This window comes from Sparus aurata, chromosome 15, assembly GCF_900880675.1.
Source record: "Sparus aurata chromosome 15, fSpaAur1.1, whole genome shotgun sequence".
Classification (NCBI taxonomy): Eukaryota; Metazoa; Chordata; class Actinopteri; order Spariformes; family Sparidae; genus Sparus; species Sparus aurata.
The window spans coordinates 2483554-2508058 of NC_044201.1; the positions used below are offsets into that span (position 1 = coordinate 2483554).

Genomic DNA, 24505 nt, shown 5'->3' on the forward strand with positions numbered 1-24505 from the left:
AGCCTGGAAGTTTGTGTTTTTTCAGCATGCTGTATCAACGCCCATCGGTATCGGTACACAGACATGCAAGTCATTGTACGGTTCTCACTGAGAATCTTTGTGACAACTGAAATGTGTTCAGATACACACAACAATAACAAAACGATGTTTGTGTTATTAAAATGTTTAGGTCACAATTGCTTTTACTTTTGAAGGTTTATTAGTCATTACTGTGCTGTACTCCAGGAAATATGGTTGGAATGGTTGACGGTCGGTCTGACCAGATTGAGCCTACACGCAGCCTAAAGGTTGAATGACGTCAGCAGCGGGTCCAATGAGTAGGGAGCGCGTCTCCTCCTCCCATCACTGCTGCTGCTGCTGCTGCTGCTGCCGGCCCTCGCACAGCCAAGGTAAGACGTCCACACTTGTTTTACACTCTCTAAGCACTTTGTCATTTTTAACATATCAGCTGATTCTTATAGAAAGTTACTGACCCTGCACTGCCACTTGTGTCTCTGCAGGAGGACTTGTCACCCGTCTCTCTTGTATTGTCTTGCCCTGCTCGGGACCAATACCATGGGGAGGTTAGATGAGCTTCGGCAGTTTAGTTTGTTAAAATGGCTCAGAGAAGAGAGACAGTCGAGGAAACTGATTCTCTTCATTGTTTTCGTCGCCCTGCTCCTGGACAACATGCTGCTGACTGTAGTCGGTAGGTGCACGCCTGCTTGTCTCACTCTACACATCTGCAAACTTCTTTGTTTTTCTTTATTTCACTAACGCAACAGGCAGTCGCGATCACAGTGTCTGTCTAAAATGCAACATGTCCAGTTGTCTCTGAGTCCAGCCAGTTGTCTTCCCAAGATGTCAAATACGAGGCGGCTACCTGGGAACGACAGCGGGCTGCAGCTCAGCCTGTTGCCCCGGTCAGCAGGACGCGCTGTGGCGCTCTCTGTGGACTCCAGTCCTCTGCGGAGCCAGGCTGAGCGTAAATGTCAGCCACATTTAGTAAACGGGCAAAATAAAATGATGGGGTCCCCCTGGTGAACATAGTGCAAGTGTCGGGTTATTGGGGTCGGGATTATGGTTTTCATTTAGGGTGTGAATTTTTTTCACAAGTGAAATTATCAAAAGAAAGCTTGATCTGTTCTGAATAGGTTTTCCTCCTGTTTGTTAACGGATACATTAATTCATTGATTGTAATCTTGTAATCAATACAAGATATATATATATACATATGTATATATATATTACGTATATATATATACGTTTACCAGGGCAGGTTTTAAGGGGATGAAAAACCCCTAATTCAATACATACTTCAACATATTGAAATTATCCATAGATTAATGTCCACTCATATGGAATTTGAAATATTGGCAATGTATCCAGGAGAAGTCCAAATGATATTAATCACTGTTATTCTTGACCTAATATATGTGTTATATTTTATGTAGATATTTTAGATTAGTGGATGAATTCAAGATCTTCATCCATCCTTCTATCATCTGTAACTGCTTATCCTTTGTGAGGAGGCGAGCTTAATAACACACTAAGACGAAACACTGTTGATCCTGGTCTAGGTCATGAACTCTTCTTACACTATAAAACTAAGCCCATTAATAGTTTGTAAAGTATATTTAGAGAGAGGGAGTGACTTAGAGAAAGTATGCTTAGTGTTATGGTTCAAGCGCCACAGGGGAGGAACCCTGTTGTGTTTGTACCAGTTCATTATTATCATTATTATCATTATTATTATTATTATTAGTAGTAGTAGTATCATTATTATTATTATCATTATTATCATTATTGTTATTTGTCTTATGTCTTGGCTCAAATTGCCATCATATGGAATGACACAGGGAATTTTGGCAATTAGCTCAAAATGATGTGCAGATGCTTCCCAAGAAACATGAACCCAGTTGACCAGGTTTTTTGGGGGGCCTGTTATTAAGGCCCTCCAAAAATGCAATTTTGATTGACTTGAATTTGGACCCAGTTTAGCTCCATATGCTCTTTAAAAAGCTTCTTGGACCATAAAAGTTGGACTAGATTTGATTTCCACAATGTTGAATCTTTTTAAAAAACACAACTTTTGAATTTTGATCGTACAAATGCAAAAATCTGTATCCAGTGAGGCGGCACTGTTTTACAGAATTCTATTGTAAATTAGACAGATTAATAAAAAGCCTGTCCACAATAAACCAAACAACTTAACAAGCATTGGAACTTAACAGAAAAATTGACTTAACTCATTTATCATTTGTCTAATCATCATAAATATGGGTTCATATCTTCAGGCTATATTGGGAAGAGGCCTACTGAAATATTTAAAACCTGATCCATTGGGGATCCTCAAATATCAAAAATGAGTACCTCAAAAAACGAGTGGAAAGAATTTCGCAGATTTGCCCTGGGGGCTAGTATTAACCAAAATCTATAAAGCTAAGTGATAGGTGTTTGTGGGGATGGCCTATCACATATTTGCTTGTGACTCAGGATACATTTGACTGAAACGCTGCAGTCTTGTGGCAAATTTAATTTGCAGTGCCCATTCAAAATGTGCCCGTTCAGAACGGGGCAATTGTTGTTCTCTGGAATTGCTTATTTGTTTTTGTTTTTTTAATTAGCGCATGAACAAAGACATTCTGGAGGTGACACATGACAAATGTTCAACATTACCTGACTAAACCGTGAAATGGAAATAAACAGACAACAGCAAAACAAGTCATAATGATAGTACAAAAGAGAATCTGTAAAGCTAGGGCAAGTGTGTGTCTGTGTGTGTTTGTCCATATGTCTGTGGGTGTTTGTGAGATCATTGTTATGAATGCATAGATATATGTGTACTTCTGGAGCAGTGAGGGGGAACAAATAAATCGGATTCAGTGAGGCTAGAAGAATAACATTGTAAAAGGTGGTATCAAGAGAAAGAAAGAAAAATAAATAATTTAGTAAATAAATGAGAAGGCAGAGAAAGACGGGAATAATTAAATATGAAGGTGAAGCGTAAGAGGAAGAGAGAAATAGTGTGAATAAATATTTTTAGAAAATACATAGTTGTCTTGAGCACATTATAGGTATCAGGGGCTGCTTGGGCTACGTAGAGATTGAGAGTGTTGGGCCTGTTGTTCACTTACGATCCATCTAGGTGCTGTCTGCTAAGATCTGCACTCTGACCCACTGGGAGGGTGCCAGCTCATGCAGGACCTACAGAACCTTACGGAACCAGCTCCCCCACCTGCTGGTCGAGAGCCAGCTCCATTTGTGTGTGTGTGTGTCTGTGTGTGTGTGTGTGTGTGTGTGTGTCTGTGTGTTCCCCTCCTCATGATTCTATTACCCATTGGTTCTAGCAACCTTCCCTAAGGGGCTGTTGCTGAGGCAGCCAAGACAGAGGCTATACACCACTGCCTCAAAATGGAGTAACTTAAAAAAAAAAGAAGATATATATCAAAATAAATATATGATTTAATGCTCAGAAAAAGAACGGAAAAGGGAGTGGTACCATTATGAAAGCGCTATATGGTAATGTATGACCTGCTGTTTGTATGGGTTTGTGGCTATGTTGGAAGAAAACAATAGCCATAAAGACAATGCTTAACACTGGAGTTTGCATACAAGCTAACAAGCTAGATTTACCAACAAGCTACATAGCTTGACTGCAACATATGATTTGCGATATGCGCTTTTGCGCTGTAACCACCACCACCATAGCCTTGTGGTTAAAACATAGAATGAAACAGCATCATCATCAAGCAGGGGTCCAGCAGAAAAGCTGCTAACTCTGTGTCGCTCTTGAGTCCTTACAAATCCCGCAGCTCCCTCCACCTCTGAAATGACGCTCCAATATTTATCCTTTCTTTCTCTCTGGCTCAGTCCATTTCTTTCTTTTTACACTGCTTTTCATCATCAGTCTTCTTATTTCTTCTCTTTGATGTGGGCAATGGTGGGGCATTTTTCGCTCTGTTGTTGTCTGCTCTCCACAGGCCATTGTTTACAGTTTGAGCTTGAACATTTCTTAAATTTTTTGTGTCTAGTGGGTGGTGCTATGGACATGACACATTATTGATGCACAGACATATTCAGGGTAACACCCTCAACATGTGTTAGCAATTTGGTGTAGATGGGAAATTGTATGCTGAAGTTTAAAGGACTTCCTATTTTATGGCGATGCATGGAAATGGACTTCACCACCACGCCCACCAGGTATGACGGAGGCGAAAGCTTTTGATAACTTTTCTTGTTCAAGGTCTGAGGATGATACTGACTGAATGTGAAGTCTGTGGTGTTAAATCTGTAAAGAAGTTTTTGAAAGTACGAGGTATGGAAATGGATCAGAACATTTTCACCAGATGTGACGTATATTCCGAGTTTGGTGACTTTTGGGGTATCGTCAAGCTGCCCAAAACTGCGATGACAGGGAGGGAATAAAAAGAAAAATAATGCAAACAGATTCAATAGGGCCTTCACATTGTTAGTGCTCGGGCCCTAATAATAGTGAATAATCCTAGCAATTTCAATAGGTCCTCGCACTGGTCAGTGCTAAGGCCCTAATTAGATCATTTGTAGTCGATCCTTAGCGTCCTGTATGTAGGGGGTTGGGAATTTCGAGGCCCTTTGGCTCTTGTTTGTTCCTCAAGCCGTTCCAGAGCAGTTTTTGTGGTGTATTGGTGCAATGTCCTGCTGGGGGACGGGGGGACTGCCATCAAGGAGTGCCGTTGTCATGAAGGGATGTACTTGGTCCATAATAGTGTTTGGATAGGTGGCATCAAGTGGCATCAGCATGAATGTCAGGTCGCGAGGTTTGCCAGTAGAGCATTGAATTGTATCAAGATGATCACTGTTACTCACATAACCTGTCAGTGGCTTTAATGTTGTTGTTGATTGGTGTCTACCATCATCATCAACGTTATCATTCAATTAAAATCAGACCAGATTGAATAGACAGAATGATAAATGAAAAGTGAGAAATTACATAGAAATAGAATTGTGTAGTGTTTACTAAATGTGTTTTATTCATACAACACTGCTTTGTGGTATGGAAATCAGGAAAATACAGAGGTTAATTTGTTGATGACTCTGGACCACGTTTTATTGGAGACAGACAAGATTCTTCCACTGTATGATGTTGAGGTTGTTTCTGGATTTCTTGTTTAAGAAAATAGTCTTTTTAGCGATGATTAGAGCTATGAGGAGAATACTGGTAGAGGGAGAGGTTTTGGGTAGTTATGATCCTGAAAGGTTGCCTAAGATGCGGCCTGAGGAAGAAAAGGACATGGCACTTCAGAATGTGAGATAAATTATTTGTCACTTGGATCAAGAAATGTTTAATTGGTGAACAGTGTCATGTGACATATATGTAAGTGTGGGTTGTGCTCTGTGAACAATGTTAGTATCTGTCTCAGTCAACCATCCATTTTGTGTAATTTGTAATTTGATTCATTTAAATAGCATATATTTCAGAAACTGTGCATTGCTGAACTTCTATGAACAAGCTATGGAACATTTGTGAAGGAACTGTCTGTAATAATATGGTGTAGATGTGTTATTCCTTTATCTACCCAGGAAAATGTTTTTCATATTGATAGAGAAGTCTGTTGTTGTTGTTGAGCGGTGGGATGGGGCACCTGTGCAATGTTTAAACAAAGGTTGTTTTGAAAACAGGTATGATGCCTGCAGCTTTATCAAGAACCGTTCATCGAAAGTACTGTGTAGTTGACACTGCTTATGAACATTTAAACTTGGATTGGCTGAAGGTGTAACCAGTGTTGATGAGAAATGCTCTACATTATCAAGGGCTGCACCTAACAAATATTTTTGATCAAATAATCTAACAATTCTTCTTGCAATCAGTCTTAATGAAATTCCTTATTTAAGTATAAATACAAGATTATTATTTTAATACTTAACATTACCTTTAATTTATCCAAATAATTATTATTACAAACTTGTGTGAATTATATTGCAATATTCTATACAACATTAACTCTATCACTCTCTAACATCACTAAATATCACTGCTCTTTTATGATAATAGACCCATTGTCAGATGCCTGATCAGAAAAATAGTGGACCTCAAAATCAAAAGGATTGCTGTTACGCATACATTAATTTAATTGCTGTATGTCAAAGCAATACTTTCCAAGTGGGGCAGGGAAAATAAATGAAATTATTTACAGACTGTAACAAACTGTCTGTAGCATTAATTTTAGCAATTCTCAGTCATATATGGCTGTTAATGTAAACAGAAAATTCTTCATTCCTCATTTCTGTCCTTCAGGCCAAACAACTGCCTATTTGACTCAACACATTCTTGTCCCAAACGGCAAGTATGAAGTCACTTCGATAACATGAACATAGCCATGGCTCAACGAACATACTAGATCATAAAGAGGAAAAAGAAGACAATGCAGGAGAGCAGAACGTAAAAGGAAAGCAAATAAATCCCATGCTTCACTCATTTGCTTAAAGGAACTCTTGGGGATATAACAGCAGGCCATGAAAAAATGCAAAATTGAAATATTTTTTCTAATATCATCTCCAAAAACACTAACATCTCAAGGACCCTGTTTAAAGTGATTAATCCTGTTTCGTCCCCTCATCATATTCTTAATATAGAACAATTCCCTGAAAATGTTGAAGACTTTCTTCCCAACTCATTGTGAGCAAATGTCAGGCCTGGACTAAAAGGAGGACTCAGATGCAGATTGAGAACAGTTCAGACAGGCTTTTATTCTGAAATCACTTATTTTCTCTTAAGATAGACTGACAAACAATCCGGCTATGAAAATCTCTAACTCTTCTGAAAATGACAGACAACAATGAAAACAACACTCAAAACAAAACACGAGGGAAAACCTCAAACCAAAAGGGAATAAACAGAAAATCACTCCCAAGGGAGGCAAAGAAAAAGGCTATCAAACAAAAACTAGCTTCTAACAGAGCTGACAAATATTACAACAAAAGTCACTCTTCTTCAGAGGAAAACAATGAAAAAGAATTACAAACGTGAGGACACTTGGCGTGGTATTAGGCAAGGAATGTGATCATAGGCTGTAGGTACACGACTGAATGAAATACTCTGGCACAGGACAAAGGGAGACGTGGACTATAAGACACATGAGGGTAATGGGAAATAGGTGGAAACAATCAGGGATCAGGGGAGACATCAGACCGGTGACACATGAGGAAGGGCAAGTGACCTGAAACGAGAAGAGAGTTATTTTTCAAAATAAAACATGAAATTCACAAGACAAAAAACCCAGGACAAGACATCCCTTACCGCAGTGTGACAGCAAAATAGAGAACTGCAGGCAACAGATCCCACTAACTCCCCTTAACATTTCAATTTCAACAAACATCCCACATTTACTTAATCAGTTTGAACCCACTTCTCTATTATCTCTTACCAAAACCATATCCCAGATGAAATTATACTCAACCCTGTTAGACACCATTTCCACATCTCTTCTAAAGGAAGTACCTGAAAGAGTTGGTCACAAAATTCCTCTCCATTCCTTTAAACATGCATTAATCCAGCCCCTTCTAAAGACATCCAATTTTGATCCCCGTCTTGCCTCAAACTACAGACTCATCTCAAAATGATCAGTTTTATCCCACATTTTAGAAAAACTAATTTCCTTACAGCTCCTTCCAACAGCCTCACAAATGACTTACTGATGATAATGAATGCTGCCTCAGTCCTTCTCTTACTAAATCTGACTTACTCAACTGCTGTTTTCTTACCTCTCTAATAGAACCATCTGTGTTGTTGTTGGTAATGCCTCTACCTCATCAACTCATCTTATGTGTGCTGTTCCACAAGGATCCATCCTTGGTCCTTTATTTTTTTAGTCTACATGACTGTCTTGGTCATGCTATCTGTGGCCATAACATCCAGTCTCACGTGTTCGCATCTTTTTTTACAACTGTTTCAATGACCAGGAGAAGAGTGTTGTTCAATCCTGCTTTTTGCATCTGATAAAAAATAAGAGAATCAAGTGAAAATCTGAACAAAGTTGTCTTTGCCCTTATGTCTATCCAGCTAGAGTACTGCAATATCCTTCACTCTAGTATCAGTCAGACCTCACTACACTGCCTGAACCTGGTTCAGAATGCAGCAGCCAGATTTGTTATTGGTTCAAGGAAATAGGATCACATCACTTTGGTCTTAGCTAATTGATTTTAAGATGCTGTTGCTGACTATTGAAGCTCTCCGTGGTCTGGCTCCTGGCTACATCATTGAATTTCTACTCCCATAAGTGCCAAGTTGTAACCTAAGGCTCTCTGAGATGGCTCTGGTGGTGGTGCCAAAGTCCAGGTTAGGGACCTTACCTAACAAGCCCAGAGATACTCTGGTAGCGATGAGCAGCTCTGGAGGATGAGTGACAAAGAAAGGAGCAGCAGAAGATTGGAGCAGCAGCCAAAGAGGTTGTGTGATTCCCAGTGAAAACTAAAACTTGTAAGCCACTGCTTCTTGTCACAAGAAAAGCAAACATTAACAAATATTCCCTGCGTGAGTTAGTGGGATCACTCTGACTTTTGTTTTCAGTCACATGGTGAACTACACACCTGTGGAATGATTGTCTCTCTGCATGTCACTCGTAATACCTAGAGATTGATAGACTGTTTAATTGAGCCAGGGAGGCACACGTGGGACTTGTCTCTTAAATGATTGGCTGTTTGCTGCTCATAGCAGCTCCATTATTACGGTATATGACAGGCTGTTCGTTTGCCGTTGCATATTTGTTCTATGTTTTATACTGATTTACATTTAAGTTTAAAGATTTTGCATCACCCTGTGTGATGTTTTTTTTTATAATCACTCATTTTTTATTGTTTTGAAACAAGAGAAAAGACAACATATCAGATAGCCATCAACATAAGGCTATAAGAAAACAGACAAGACACAAAGAATAGAATAGGATACAAAACTATACAGTTAGAGAGGAAAACAAATCTAACACCACTGACACAGACTGGATAAAAGAAAATAAACAATAGAAAATGGTGGGGCAGATGAAGTGGAGCCAAATGCTTGAGTTAAGAGGTGTCTAATTTGAATTATCTCCAAAACTGCTGCTGATGGAGACCAAAATGTTGCTTCAGTGCTGTGAATGATTTCATTATGCCTTTGTCATATAAATCCCCCAGTACCAAAATACCCCTATGTACCCAGTGCTTCCAAAGAAACAGTTTCTTATCTATGTTTAACCTAGGGTTAAGCCAGATACTTGCTGATAAATTCAGGTGCGGGTTAGATTTAAGCTCAATTGAAATTATTTTCCAGATCAATTGCATGTTTGCAAGTATAGCATGGGTGCTTCATCTGACAATCTGCTGTGATAAAGTGGAGGGGAGGGAGTGCGTCACAGAGTGTGCTTTTAATGGAGTACCAGGGTGGAGCTCGCTCTGGGGGCAGGCACCAGTGGGTGAGATGGCTGAGACCAAATGCATAATAATATAGTAATAGATTGTGAATACCCAGCCCACGCTGGTCGTCTGGCCTTTGTAGTTTATATAAATTAAGCCTGGGGCATTGCAGTTCCAGAGGAATTTGTTGCAAAGCTTGTCAAATCTTTTAAAATATTTGAGTGGAATTGTAACTTGGAAGGCCAGGAGAATATAATTAAACTTAGGTATACACGTCATTGGCTTTCCTAAACAGTGACAAATAAAGTGGGGCCCATCTATCAATATCCTTCTCAAATTGTTTCAAATGAAGTTCTGTATTAACCTTTGCTAAGTCGGCTAATTCCAGCGGAATAGTAACACCCAGGTATTTGATGCCATTGTTAGGCCATGAGAAACTGCCTCTCTGGAACAATCAGTGTGTTTACATGACACTGAAGAAAACCAAATTACTGCATGTATACACCTTAGTCTGACTAAAATCGGACCAGATCGGATTTCTCATAGTCGAATTAAAACACCTAGATTATTTGATTGATAGTCGCATTACTCGTGCATGTATAGGGTCCATCAGATCGGATCGGATTTTGCGTTCTGCGCAGGCGCGAGATTTCTTTCCCGGGGCTGTGAGCCGGAAGTAGAAGGACGGCGACGGCGTCTTTCCTCCGAAATAACCGCAAGAAAGAGCACCATTGTGCATCTGGTGTGTGTAATTATCATGTACACCATATACGAAATGTACAAAGATATAGCTTTGTCTTGCTCTTCGTACGCCATCTTTCTCGAGTGCTGAGGCAGAGTTCGTTGTTGCTGGTGACGTAAAGAGGTCAGCCGGAGGTGGCTCTGTTACCACTAGTTGAAATGGGTACAGCGCCACCTATCGTACCGTGGTATGACATGCTCCGGCCAATAATCCGATTTTCATCTAAAAAGTCACGTTGTTCTTGTGTTACAGTAGGAAGACTTAAACTGCTAAGGAAGACTCTAATATCATCACTATTTGCCTGTAATTCTGAAACATATAAGTTGGAATCTTATATCTTCTTAATCGCAGGAACGGCATTCATACTCTCCCTCTGTTTTATATATCTTGCCAACATTCTTCCTGGTCTGTCCACCTCTTCAAACTGTTTCTGCCTGACTCTAGATAGGGCATACTCAGCGTTCTCAGTAAGAATAGTGTTGAACTGATATTTTCTTCTAGTCTCTTTTTATATTTAGCATGTTGGATGACAAAACCCACCATAAAACACTTTCAAGGCTTCCCATGCAACACCCATTGAAGGGGCTGTGGGTAAATTGGTTTCTTTGAAGAGGGTAATTTGGGCTCGTAAGGATTCTGCAAAACCAGTATCCAGGAGAAGGCTTGAATTCATTCTCCACCTTAGGGACCTAGTTGACTTAATATGAGGGAGAATGTTAACCATCACATGGGCATGGTCTGAGATGTGTATACTACCCTATGCTACCGGATTATGTGGAAGAAACCATCTAGTCGGAAAAAGTAGTCAATCCTAGAGAGTGATCCATGGGATTGGGAGTAAAAAGTATATTCTCTGGACATTGAATTATGAAGACGTTATATATCTCCAAGACCCAAACCCTTACACATGTCCTTTAATATGTTAATAGATCTACAAGGCCAAGGTGTTGAGGGTTGTCGGTCCAGAACCGGGTCCCACACCCGATTAAAGTCTCCGCCCATAATCACTGGGTAATTACCCATCTCACTCACTTTATGTTCCAGTGGCCCAAAGAAGGATGGGTCATCTATGTTAGGAGCATAAGCATTGGCCAGAACTACTAAAAGACTCTGCCAACTTCACCAAAATCCTCCCTGAGTCATCTCTGGTCTCTTTAATACATTTATATTGCAGGTGTTTATTAATCAAGATAGCGACTCCCCTACGGTGACTAGACCCAAATGCCATGAACAAAATTCCAAACCATCCAGTACGTAGTTTTCTCTTTCATTCTCTAATAAATGTGTTTCCTGCAGAAATCCTATATGCTTCAACTTAAAAGGAAGAAGGTTTTATCCTATCTTAGTAGGCAAAGTTAGTCCCTTTACATTAAGGCTCAGATAACACAGACCCTTATTATGTGATTGCATATTTTGCATATGGCATGATCATGTATTCTTTTATCTCAACATCTACCAAAAACTTACATAAGCTACACACAATTAGAAAAACAAAAATACACTAATTAAACATTTAGAAGAACATCCATATAACACAGGAACTGTGAGCTCTAACACACACATCAACACTGTGTTGAGCTTTAAAGGTCCCCTATTATGGTCATTTCTGCTTCTTGACATGGTTCCTTGATGTCTAAATGGAATGTTAGTAACATGCTTTGGTCGAAAAAAGCTGAAAGGTTGAGCACAGCAGGTTTCTTGAAACACCAGTTTCACAGCCCTGCTCCAGGTGGCCAGTTTCAGTGCCTTTCCCTTTAAATGCTAATGAGCTACTGCGTGCGCCGCCCACGGTGCCGCCCACCTCTTCCTGCTTTGCAGAAGACATGAGGAGGGCATCGTGTGACCATGGCAAAGGCTGAGTTTTTGGAAGAAATGGCTGCCGGACAACAGACTGCGGTCCGACCCAGAACAACAAGATGCTCCAGAAGAAAGTAAGCAGCAAAGAATGAAGACTGATGTTTCTCAGTGGTTAGTAGTTAAGTTTGTTACCTCAGCATTACATTTATGTTACTGCAGACTAACAAAAGTTTTACGGGCTTACTGGCCGTCTGCCCCGCGTAGTTACAGGTAACAGCCCCCTTCTCCTGCCTCGAGTGTTTACATCATAAAGCTTAGCCAAACCTCGGCCGGTGTTTACTGCTGTTCAGTTACAGTAACGTGGATGTAATTTAGCAATAGCCGTTACAAGAGAAAAGTGTAACTCCATATTATTATTTACCTTTATGTAGCCAGGTAAGTTGATTGAGAACCTGTTCTTATTTGCAGTGACGACCTGTAATTAGCTACTGCCAGCAATTTTCAACAACTGTAGTTTTCAGTAAGCCACAGTTGCCTCCCATCACCTCTCTACCAGCAGAATTGTTTTTTAACCAGTAACAACGGTTTATAAACTTGAAATATATTCCCAAAGACACAACGTGACGTGATTAGCGATCATAGTTTCCAATGAATAATAAAAATTCTGCATAAAAACAGGTGTTCCTGTGGCAATTGTGAACAAATGCCTACAGAACCCTGAGAATATCTGCTGTATGGAAATGCCACAATTAAGTGTGAACACTGGGCAAACATTGTTGTCATTTTGCAGTCTCTCTTTTCTCTTATCTATTGTCACTCATGTACCTTTCATAATTTCTAGGTTACATGAAGACTACAGCAGCATCCTGAGCCACCATCATGCATGGTGGACCCTCCTGGCCTGTAACCTGTCTGCCTGAATGTATCTGCACTGCAGAATGCACTGAACATTTATCAGACAGACTATGGACCTTTACGTCTGAGGGGAATAGTGCAGTAAGCTTTTAGTCACATAAATACTATTCATTTATCGCAAAAGTGTTATGATGAAAAGTACATAACTGCTTCCTCTATCTTACATTGCTCATAGTTTATTATCTTTTACTTATTAACATGAAAATTACATATCAAACAATGAAAACACAGAAACAGTTAGGTAAGATGTTTTATTGTAAGAAACATTTGTAAACATGTGTTGACATGAGTGAAATAATGAAAAGAAGAAGAAAATAAATATCTGAAGTGAAACAGTTTGACTTTATATATTAACTTAAATATCAATATGAAAATAATAAAAAAAAGAAAGTATCTAGTTGCCATGGGTGTAAACATTCAGTGCTGACTTTATATTGAATTGTGTTCAGCCAATATAGCCTACAGAAGCTTTGTAAGCTGGTGCTGGGGCTTTCTGGGGCGGAGAGTGAGAGTTGTGCTGCCTGTCTGTGTGGTCCGAGAGGTCTTCAGGGATTATTAGTTTCAGCACCTCACCCAGTTGCACCTCGCCTCGCTTTATGTTTTTTAGATTGGGGCTTTCTCTGTGCCGCTATCACCGGCTCTTAGAAACTCTGGCCTTGAGGCCTTCAGGTTTTTGATAAATCACTCCCCTCTTAGATATATCCCATTATATCTGACCACTCTTGGCACTGCATTTTTAAACATAATGAAAGTGTTACATATTTGGTTATATGATGTAATTCTTAGATTTTGGTTACATTTTGACATCATCTGACTATAGCAGCCTTAAACAGTAGATGCACTTTTCAGTCAGCTGGTGCCCAGTAGTATGTTTCAGCAACTCTTTCACACTTGTTACCCTTTGTTTCTTACTTTTATCATTATAACAGTTATTATCAGTTACCATTAGTCACTATTTACTAACTGTGGTTATTTTATACTGACCACTATCTACTTACTATGGTTATTTTACACTACACTATCAGCATTCTCAGATAGTTCAGAGTCTTGAACAGTAAAAAGACAATGAAAACAATTGCAAGAAATGGGCAAATGTTCTCAACAAGTAATCACAGTTTAATTATTCTGCACAGCATTCCCACATATGGATAGGAGTAACACATGACAGCACTGTTACAGTATAATTCAAGCACTGAAGGCTGCGGCGCGTTACGTTACTCTAATCTGACCACTTTTCTTCAGTAATGAGTAATCTAATGTGTTAATATTTTCCAAACCAGAGATGAGATTAACATTATTTATTCAAGTCACTGTGCGTTACAATTATATTTGTCATTTTCCCTATTAAAAATATATATTTTGCTTTCTTCTTGCATCTCGGGGAGTGATGTCATGTACGTCTAAAGTCACGTTTTAACCATGAGGATAACTCACGTGTACACTACGCAGCAACACAAAAATGGAGGGGGGAGAGAGATGCACTTTTTCTAGCTGAAAATATAGTCATTATTATGAGTTATTAAAAATAAAAAAGCGCAAATGCTTGATCAAGGGCCCAGGCCCGGCCCAGCCCGGCCCAGCCGAGGATAGCGGCGGGGTCGGGCTCGGGCAGAGAATCTAAACTCTATGTAGCAGTCAACAGTACACTCCTTTTGCCCTGGCCTATGCCAACATATTCCAGTTTAGAAAACTTTTTCAAATGCATTATTTCACAAAATCGTGAAAACTTAGACCCGGCGGAGGGTGTGTGTATGTACTGCTTGACCGACGAGTTCTCTGGGTTTGCAAGTGGTGACCGTGTTGATCGCGAACTAGAGGCTCGCGGTTAGCATTAGCTTGGAAGCTAGCGGTTAGCATTAGCTGGTACTATGTGACACTGCTTGGTTAGTTCGTTTAAAATTGCTAAATAAACACAGCTAAATACTTGTACATGCAGACATTTCCCTAGGAAACACATTACATAATGTGCAAGATCAGAAACATACTACACACAATGATTCTGCTGTAGCACTAACTTGTGTGGTCAGAGAAGCAAACGTTAGCGGTTAGCTGCTAACCTTATCTTGTTCTCAATGGCAAAACACACACTACATCACACACGAGTTCACCCCTATCTACAGCAACACACAGCAAATTATTTGTATACTTACATGTCCCTCATCTGCAGGTATTCCAGGCAAAGTTAGAAAATTCTCCCGACTACTCCTGCCTTGTACTGACCGAGGTTGGAGAAACAGTCAGTTTGGAAGTGGTTAGCACACACAAACAGTTTTTGCTAACTGTAGCTGGACGTTGCCTTAAAAAGTGAATAAATCCATGCCGCACTCTGTCCTCTGCCCCTGGGACACGATGGAGTGTTGTGTGCTCTCTTTACAGCCAAAAACAGAGCACTTTGCGTTGGGCTCCGACCAGAGATTAAATTGGGCCAGAGCCCTCCGGAGCTCAGCTCCACCTCCTCACCTTGTCCAGTACAGCCAGCAGGAGCTGAGCTCTGTCTGCTTCAGTGTTTCATTGTAATCATGGGTGTAACTACCATTATATGACTTTTTAAAATCATTAATTTGTATCCCCATCAATACATCAGCCTGTTCACTCAGCGCTGTTTTCAGAGCGCTGTGTCAGAGCTTCATTACTGAATCCGTTCCGCTCGTTTATTGAGATAAAACCTGAACCAATGAAAGTCCATGTTTTCACTGCTAACGGCATCTTCTCGCATACCGCGCAAGTGCACTCATGCTTCTGACGCACAAAATTCGGGTGAAGTAACTGTCACAGCAAAATGTTAACTTTGTTAATTTACTGGAACTAAATGTCTGTATTTTTCACCTTTTTGTTTCTGTGATGAAGTCTCTACATAGCTAATGCTACGTTAGCAAATTGTGAAAAGATGAGGTGGGCGAGTAGTTTTCATTTGATTAACCACCCTCCTCATTAGCTAAACGTAGACGAGCTAATGCTAAGTTAGCGTTTCCCATTAATCAAGTCATTCTGCCACAGTCTCTCACAGAAAAAAAAAAAAGGTCACAACGCGACCCCCCACCGCCGCCGTTGATAAAATATGTATTACGCTGATGGTGCAAGGTAAAAAAATAAATATTTTGAGAGATAATGGCCGCTGAGTGAAGAAGGGCTCCCCCTCCTTACAAAAGCCAATTTAACCACTGGCTCCGACTCGGTGCTTTCATAACATAATGGAAGATCTCCGAGAAGGTAACGCTGTAGCTGGTGGGTGGAGACACATTAGGTATGCGGTGAAGGGAGGGGGTAGTGGGGTAGACATATTCAAATGACTGGCCGATGACATCGGCAGCCAAAGCTGAATTTGACTCGTGTATCTGGAAACTGCAGGCAAGACACCTGTAGAAATCTGTATCTCACTCAAAAAAGCATGGATAGTCTTTATTCAAAGTTTCTAGGCGTGTGGCAGCACCATAGACCGTAAATAACACCCCTAATACCAGAAAAAGTCAGTTTTTCATAATATGGGACCTTTAAACTAAAGATACTATGGTCTGTGACTCATAAGGGAAAGTTGCCTTCATACATCAAACCACGATGGCAAAGATGTTGCAGCCAGTAAAGTGACTCTCAGTAACATTCAGGCCAAGGTATAATTTGGGACGCTTGCTCTCATTTATGAAATAATAATACTAACATAGAGATTAACACACCCTTATTGGGTCAGCAGGTAGAAATTGACTTTTAGAATACTGGCCCTAATAACCATGAATGCATCCGGGTGTTCAGTCTGCAGTTTAGCAGCAGCGGAGCTGATGACTTCACAGGCCACCGCTGCATCAGCTGATGGGGGGATGTAAACAGCGATAACAATGGTGGACATGCACTGCCTCAGTAAATAATGCGGGCGCATTCCCACAGCCAGCAGTTCAATGTCCGGGGTACAGAGCCATTCCTTCACGTTGAAATGTCTGTGGATTGCACCACCTCTCACTCACATAAAGTGCAAGCCCGCCATCCTTCTTCTTCCGACTTTTTAAAAACAGTCTCTGTCTCCCCGTACCAAACTGTAGCCAGGAACCTCCACATACCTGACTGTAGCCCGGAACCTCCACGCTGTTGTCCGGGTTGTGCGAGTGCAGCCAAGTTTCACTGAAGCAAAATATGCTACACTCACCGTATTCCCTTTGGGTCTTCACGAGCGCTGTAAGTTTGTCCGTTTTATTCCCCAGAGACCTCGCGTTTCCCATTATAATTGCCGGGACCGCTGGCTTATATCTTCTCCTTTTCTCCCTCCGTTTGGCTCCAGACCTGCAGCCCTGACGTCTCCTCTGTAACTCCTGCGGGACCTCAGGTCTGTCTCCAGGCAGCAGCACAGGCTTACACAGCGCAGTCAGCTGTTCACGTGTGTAAACAATGCCCCCACTACTGCCGGCGAGGTTCTCTGTTACAAATATTAGAAAAAGTAACAGAAGAATGCAGAGAAGGGTAACAAAACTTAGTCCAGCCATTGTCACAACTTTCATGAACAAGTTGTGATTGATCCGAAAAAGAAATGTAAAGAATAAAACAACAAATGAACAAAGTTTAAAAAACACGATGGGAGCTGCAGCTACAGGCAGCCACCTGGAGCGGCGCCAACTTATTATGATGATTTTGATTATAAACCTAAAAGCCTCAAAGGTTTTGGTTCTTTGAATACGTAATTTGTAATGACATTTTATGCAGTTCTCCATGGTGTTGATGTGGCGATAACAGTTATTACAGGTGATTTTAATCATGCCTCACTGGACAAAACTTTAAATAACTTTCACCAATATGTTGACTGCCCCACAAAAGACAATTAAACGCTGGATCTCCTGTATGCTAATGCGATGGATGCATATGACGCCACAGCCCTTCCCCCCCTTGGCAGGTCAGACCACAACTTGGTCATGATGACTCCCAGGTATGTTCCTCTTGTGAGAAGGCAGCCCGTGCACACCAGGACGGTGAGGAGGTGGACACAAAAGGCTGCTGAGGCACTGCAGGACTGCTTCGAGTCAACAGACTGGGATGTACTCTGTGAGCCACATGGGGAGGACATTGATCAGATGACTGACTGCATCACTGACTACATCAGATTCTGTGAGGATGCCAACATGCCAGCCCGGACCGTGCACTGCTTCTCCAACAACAAACCCTAGATCACCGTTGACCTGAAGGCACTTCTGAACAAGAAGAAGAGGGCTTTCAGGTCTGGAGACAGAGAGGAGCAGAGGAGAGTGCAGCACAAACTCAGAGAGATGCTAAGGACATGTAAGGACAGCTACAGGAGGAAGCTGGAGGCCAAACTCCAACAGAACAGTGTGAGAGATGTGTGGACGGGAATGAAGAACATCACAGGGATGAAGGGAAAGACAGGCAAACATCAGGGAGCCTGGAGAGAGCAAACCAGTTCTCAGGTTCAGCCCACCTCCTGCCACCCCTCCGACACCCCCAGCCCCCCACACACCCACACTGTCCCAAATGGCTTGACCCTCCCCCCAGCACTGTCCTGTACAGCATCACCCCATCTGCCCCCCCCTTCTCCCCCCTCCTCGTCCACCTCCGCTGAAGACATCTGCATCAACCCCCACCCAACAGTGACTACAGGCCAGGTAAAGAGGCAGCTGGAAAGACTACATAAGCGAAAGGCTGCAGGCCCTTTATTTTACTATTAAAATTGTGTCATTTTAATAGTAAGACTATATATTTTTGCTTTCTTCTTGCGTTTCGGGGAGTGACGTCACGTACGCGAGAAGTCACATTTCTCAGCATGAGGACACTCACGTGTCAGACCACGCAGAGACACAGATGCAAACAACAATGGAGGGAGGAGAGAGATGCGCGCTTTCTAACTGTAAATACAGTCATTATTTTGGGTGAATAAAAAACAAAACACAAATGTTTGATCAATGGACTGGCCCGGCCGAAGACAGTGGCCTGTTGCAGCCTTTGAACGCAGCATCATTACACAAACTGTCCGCGACTCACAGCGAAAGTGGGTTTCACTTAGATTTTTCAGATTCATTTTTATTTATTCAGACATTTAAACATTTAACAGATAAAGACATAGATAAACATCAAGTCTGAAATGGAATAGGCAGAAGCTAAGCTTATTGCTCCTATCCCAGTGTATTTACAAACATAAACAATAGAAGCTGCCCTTGTCTTATGCATGCACTCATACATTTTTTATTTTCAGATCGTCCCAAAGAAGAAAAGAAAAAATCTTCTTAATTTTTGCATCCTTAGCATCCATTCTCAACATATCTTTTTATAAATGATATCTTCAAAAGAGTTTTAAATTGAATTAAAGTTTTACAGTCTTTTTGCTCTTGGCCCAATTTACTCCATACATTAATCCCAACAAAAGAAACACAATGCTGCTTTGCACTTGTTCTCACATATGTTTTTTTAAACATTTCTTCCTTTCGGAAATTATAACCACAGTCTCGTTTTTGGAATAATCCCTGAATATGCACAGGTAACTTGTTATGGCTTATGTTGTAAATAAATTGTGCTGTTTTAAAATCAACCAAGTCCTTTAATTTGAATGCTTTTAGCTTGATGAAAAGCTCATTTGTATGTTCCCTGTAAGCCACTTTATTCACAATGCGGATCGCTCTTTTTTGAATTATAGTAATTGGATTAAGATTAGTTTTATAAGTGTTTCCCCAAACTTCTAGACCATAGGTCATGTAAGGAAGGACCAGGGAACAGTATAAAATATATACATTTTTTTCATGTAAAAGTTCTTTGACTTTAGATATTATTGCAAGAGATTTACATAGTTTTGCCTTGATGTGGTTTATATGGGGCTTCCAGCTGAGCTAATTTTGTAAAAGTACTCCAATAAATTTTATTTCATTCACTCGTTCTATCTCAGTGTCATTAATTATTACATTTCTATGAACATCAATGGCACGATTTCCAAAAACTATAAATTTGGTTTTGTTTAAATTGAGGGTTAACTTATTTGAATCAAACCACTTCTTTAACAAAAATAATTGTTTTTCTACTATATCAATTAATGTTTCTAAATTTTTACCACAACTAAGCATGTTGGTGTCATCAGCGAATAAAATAAGGTTTAATGTTTTTGAAACTAAGCAAAGGTCATTAATATACATAAGAAACAGAAAAGGACCCACCACTGCCCCCTGTGGGAGGCCGCAGGTCACTGTCAGCAACTGGGAATCAGTGCCATTGATGTGGACATACTGAGATCTATTCTTCAAATAAGTCTGGAGCCAAGAAAAGGCCACTCCTCTAATCCCATATCTGTAAAGTTTTTGGAGTAGCAATTCATGATTCACTGTATCAAAAGCTTTGGTGAGGTCTAAGAACACACCAACAGCATATTGTTTGTTGTCTATGGCATTTGATATTTTTTCTACAAGGTCCACTAATGCTAAGGTAGTGGTCCTATTAGGTCTAAAACCATACTGCTGTTCACAAAGAATATTTTGCTTATCTACATAACTGAATAATCTTTTATGGAATATCTTCTCCAGTATCTTAGAAAACTGTGACAGAATGGAAATTGGTCTATAATGAGTGAATTCATGTTTATCACCAGCCTTGTGGATAGGCATCACTTTAGCGATCTTCATTTTTTCTGGGAAAACCCCCGATTGTAAAGAAAGATTAAAAATGTACGAGATTGGTTTGACAACACATTCAATAATGTCTTTTAATACTGACATGTCCAGTCCATTCCAGTCAGCTGACATCTTAGTCTTGCAGTTTTTGACCACTGAAATTATTTCATTTTCATCAGTAGCTTGAATAAATATAGTTTTATCAGTGGTTGGTATTTTGCTTAAAGCATTAACTTGATTAGTGTTGACTATTTCTTTAGCCAGTTTAGGGCCAATATTCGTGAAATATTGGTTAAACTGATTTACAATTTCATTGGGTTGATTGATCAAAGTTCTATCGTTTGTTAGAAATTCAGTTGGAATGTCAGCATTTTGATTTCCCTTTTTGATTAGTTTGTTTAAAACACTCCAAGTATTTTTAATGTTACTTTTATTCTTCTCCAAAAGGGCACCATAATAATTAATTTTACTTGATCTTATAATACTAGTTAATCTGTTCTTGTATTGCTTATAAGTATATTCTGCCTCTTTTGTCCTCTTTCTCAAGAAGTCTTTGTACAGTTTATTCTTTCTCTTACATGCTTTTTGAATACCCCTAGTAAACCAGGGCTTTTCTGTACATTTATGGTTCATTACTTTACTAACTAGAGGGCAATGTTTTTCACACAAAGTGATAAATATTTTGAGAAATGCATCATATGCAATATTTACATCGTCTACATAAACATTATCCCAATTTTGTTCCTTTAGTTCATTCTTTAGTCTAGAAATAGCCTCTTGAGATTTTAACCTTTTTACTATGATTTTTTTGTTTTCTTTTACTGATTTGATAACTCTCTTTATTACTGTAAAGACTGGTAGATGGTCGGATATATCAGTAATTAAAACTCCACTTGTTATTTCACTTTCTATAGCATTAGTGAATATGTTATCAATCAGGGTTGCACTGCTTTTTGTTATTCGAGTTGGTCTTGTTATGGATGGATACAAGCATAAACTGTACATGGAGTGAATAAATTCTGTAACAGTATTTTGTTTTTGAGGATTGAGCAGATCAACATTGAAATCTCCACAGACAAAGAGCCTTTTACTATTTATATCCTCATACAGATCAATCATTGTTTCCTGAAACTTTTCAATACAGGACCCTGGTTTTCGATACACACAACTTATTATGGCATTTCTTGACTTTTCAATCTCAATCTCTACTGTAACACATTCCATGATATTAGTTGAAATAGGTTGGTCGTGTCATATATCCAGTTTATTGTGTTTCATAGCGTTGACTTCTTTCAATCTGGGTGATACACAGCAATATTCAGTCATTTGTATTGATCCAGCTCTGTTATATCCTTGACAGTGATCACTTTTGCTTCTTCACGAGGTCCGTTCAGCTTGATGAAAACTCTACAGTTTCTTGTCCAGGTGTCTTGAATCTTCTTTTCTTTCCTCAGAATCCTTGCTTCTCTTGCAATTGCAGCATTTCTCTTAGTTAGGTGCTCATTCACATAAACACCCGTTCCCTTTAATTTTCTGGCATTCCTAAGCACCTCCATTTTGTGCTTCCTGTTGACAAAGCGAATCAGGATATTTGTCTTTTTGCGGTCTTTCTGAGGCAAAGTATGGCAAGCGGCAATGTTCTTACTGTCTATTGTTTTGCCATTATTATCAAAGAAGTTGATTACCTGTTGTTCAAACATTGGTAATTCAGGATTTGAAGCAGGATTTAGCTGGTTTTCCTCTCCCCCACCACTGGCTGCTGCCTGTGCATAAGAGCGTTTTATTTCAAGCCCTGATATCAACAGGTCATCCATCCTTGAATACTGCTCCAAGTCATCAATTCTTTTTTCCAGTTCAGTTACCACTTGAGTTATTTCCTTCCAGTTGTTCGAATTTCTTCCAGCAATTCCTTTAGGCCTCTTTGTTCAGTTACCACTTGAGTTATTTCCTGTGACAGGAAGCCCAGAGACTTCTTGATTTCTTCAATATCTTCAGCCAACTTCTTATTAGCCATTGCTTCAATGAAGATTGTACAGATAGGTATGCAAGCAGGCTTGGTCTTGTGATTTCTTCAGTATCTGCTGTTCGCAGTTTAGGCCTTGTGTCCACAAATCTCCAAAATATGCCACCAAGACTCAAAATACTTGCACATCCAAAATCCTTATTTGTTCAGTTCATAAGGAATTACTTTAAATGAGATAGATGCTGTCTTGTTTCTTTGATAGAGTTAGGATTGTGGAGCTAAGTGGCACCACCACATCAGCACAGCAGCCATCTTGGATTGATTACTTGATTACTAACCTGGCATAGCTGGTGTTGCATCAGTGGGCGGAGTTTGCCATCAAATTAATGTAAGATAAGCACATTGGTATACGCTGGGGTAGATTAATCAAGTGGACCTAACATGCACATACACCATTATTAATTGTTAATGATGATGGATTGGATTTGTATGGCGCTTTTCAAGTCACCCAAAGTCACCCAAAGCGCCTGACAGGGTTCCAGGTTCCATTCATTCACACTCAGTCATACTGGTGGTGGTAAACTACGATAGTAGCCACAGCTGCCCTGGGGCAGACTGACGGAAGCGTGGCTGCCATTCAGCGCCTACGGGCCCTCCGACCACCACCTCAAACATACAGCAGTCATACACATTCACACGAGGCAAGGTGGGTGAAGTGTCTTGCCCAAGGACACAACGACCATGAAGCAGTTGGCCGGGCGGGGATCGAACCACCGACCCTCCGAACATAGGCCGACCCGCTCTGCCACCTGAGCCACGGTCGCCCTACCATTGTGCCTATGACACCGAATATACCAACATGGTCAAAATGACGTCAGTTATCATCGTAAATTTCGGTATCGGTAAATTTTCGGTTTATCGCCCAGGCCTAAGTCACAGTTTCCCGATATATAGGGCCCTATGATTTCCGCGATCACGGAATCGCGGACGGAATCGCCGAATTGGCCAATTAAAAAGGAATCTAGTTTTTAACGCGGAATATCGCGGAATTTGCCATAATTTCACTGACATGCTGTTTTCGTGTGGAAGAGGAACGTATGTCTAGGGATAAATGCACGGAGGGAAGCAAATCTTGGTGGCACAACAAGTTGTCGCCGCCCCCCTCCCCACAGACTGAGCTCCCCCGTCAAAACAATGTAAGCCTGGCGAAGTGTCTGCCCACAGCTCCGTCTTCGTCGGCGAAAAAACTCAGAAACTTGACATTAACCCCTCAGTACAGAGCCGAGCAGTTCCCGAACGACTTGTATGTGTCATGTGAACAGTTGTTTTGCAAAGAAGCAGACCTGAGAAATCAAAATTGAAGGTGTAATGCGAGAGAGTTAGCCACCTGTCCGATTCATATTATCGGCATATCACCAGAGTGACTGTTAACTGCTGCTAACAGTAGCTGCTGTTAGCTAGCTAGCCCCGTTAGCCACAGCCTTCTTAGCTGACTCTGCCTGGGCTGGGAGCTCAGAGGACAGGGGGAGGGCTGGTGTTTTCACTGCTAGCTGGTTAGTATGTTATTGACATAATGTCACGAGTGTAATTTCTCATTTAGCTGGTTATCTTTGCTAATTTTTAAAAATATTTGCAACTTAAATTTTCAGAACAATTTTGGTATGCGAACATTTTCTGGATCTGCCTGAGAGCTGACCAGGTTTTTATTCAATGAAACCCAAATGAAACCCATAAAAACACAAAATATACTACTGTATGAAGACATGATTAAGTCAAAATGTTTTTGATGCACTTAACTGCACTGTACGGTACAGTATTGAGGAAATATGTTTGTCACCTCAATTAATTTAAGGTAATTTCTATTTAATTTATGTACATTTTAGTCATTTACATTAAAAACACACTGTTTTTGCTAGTATAATAAGAGTAAAAGGTAAAAAAACGGAATTCCCAAAAATTAAAATGGAAAAAACGGAATTTGGGAAAAAATAAAACGGAATTTGGGAAAAAATAAAACGGATTTCATAGGGCCCTATATATATATTCCAGGGATTTCTGGGAATCATCAAACTCCAACACCGTCCATCTTGATGACCAACACAGCCAGGAAGCGCAGGGAAATTCCTATGCAGCGCTCATGGAGCACTGTTTGAACCG

General features: G+C 40.3%; 1 protein-coding gene across 1 annotated transcript in view; it reads left to right on the plus strand.

Moving 5' to 3' along the window:
* Window positions 1-346: 346 nt before the first annotated feature.
* Window positions 347-24505, plus strand: part of slc18a2 (solute carrier family 18 member 2) — a 131231-nt gene continuing 107072 nt past the window's right edge. The window contains exons 1-2 of the mRNA XM_030441746.1: window positions 347-389; window positions 501-688. Of these exons, the coding sequence (XP_030297606.1) occupies window positions 556-688 (133 nt within the window). The 5' untranslated portion in view covers window positions 347-389; window positions 501-555. The remainder of the gene's footprint in view (window positions 390-500; window positions 689-24505) is intronic.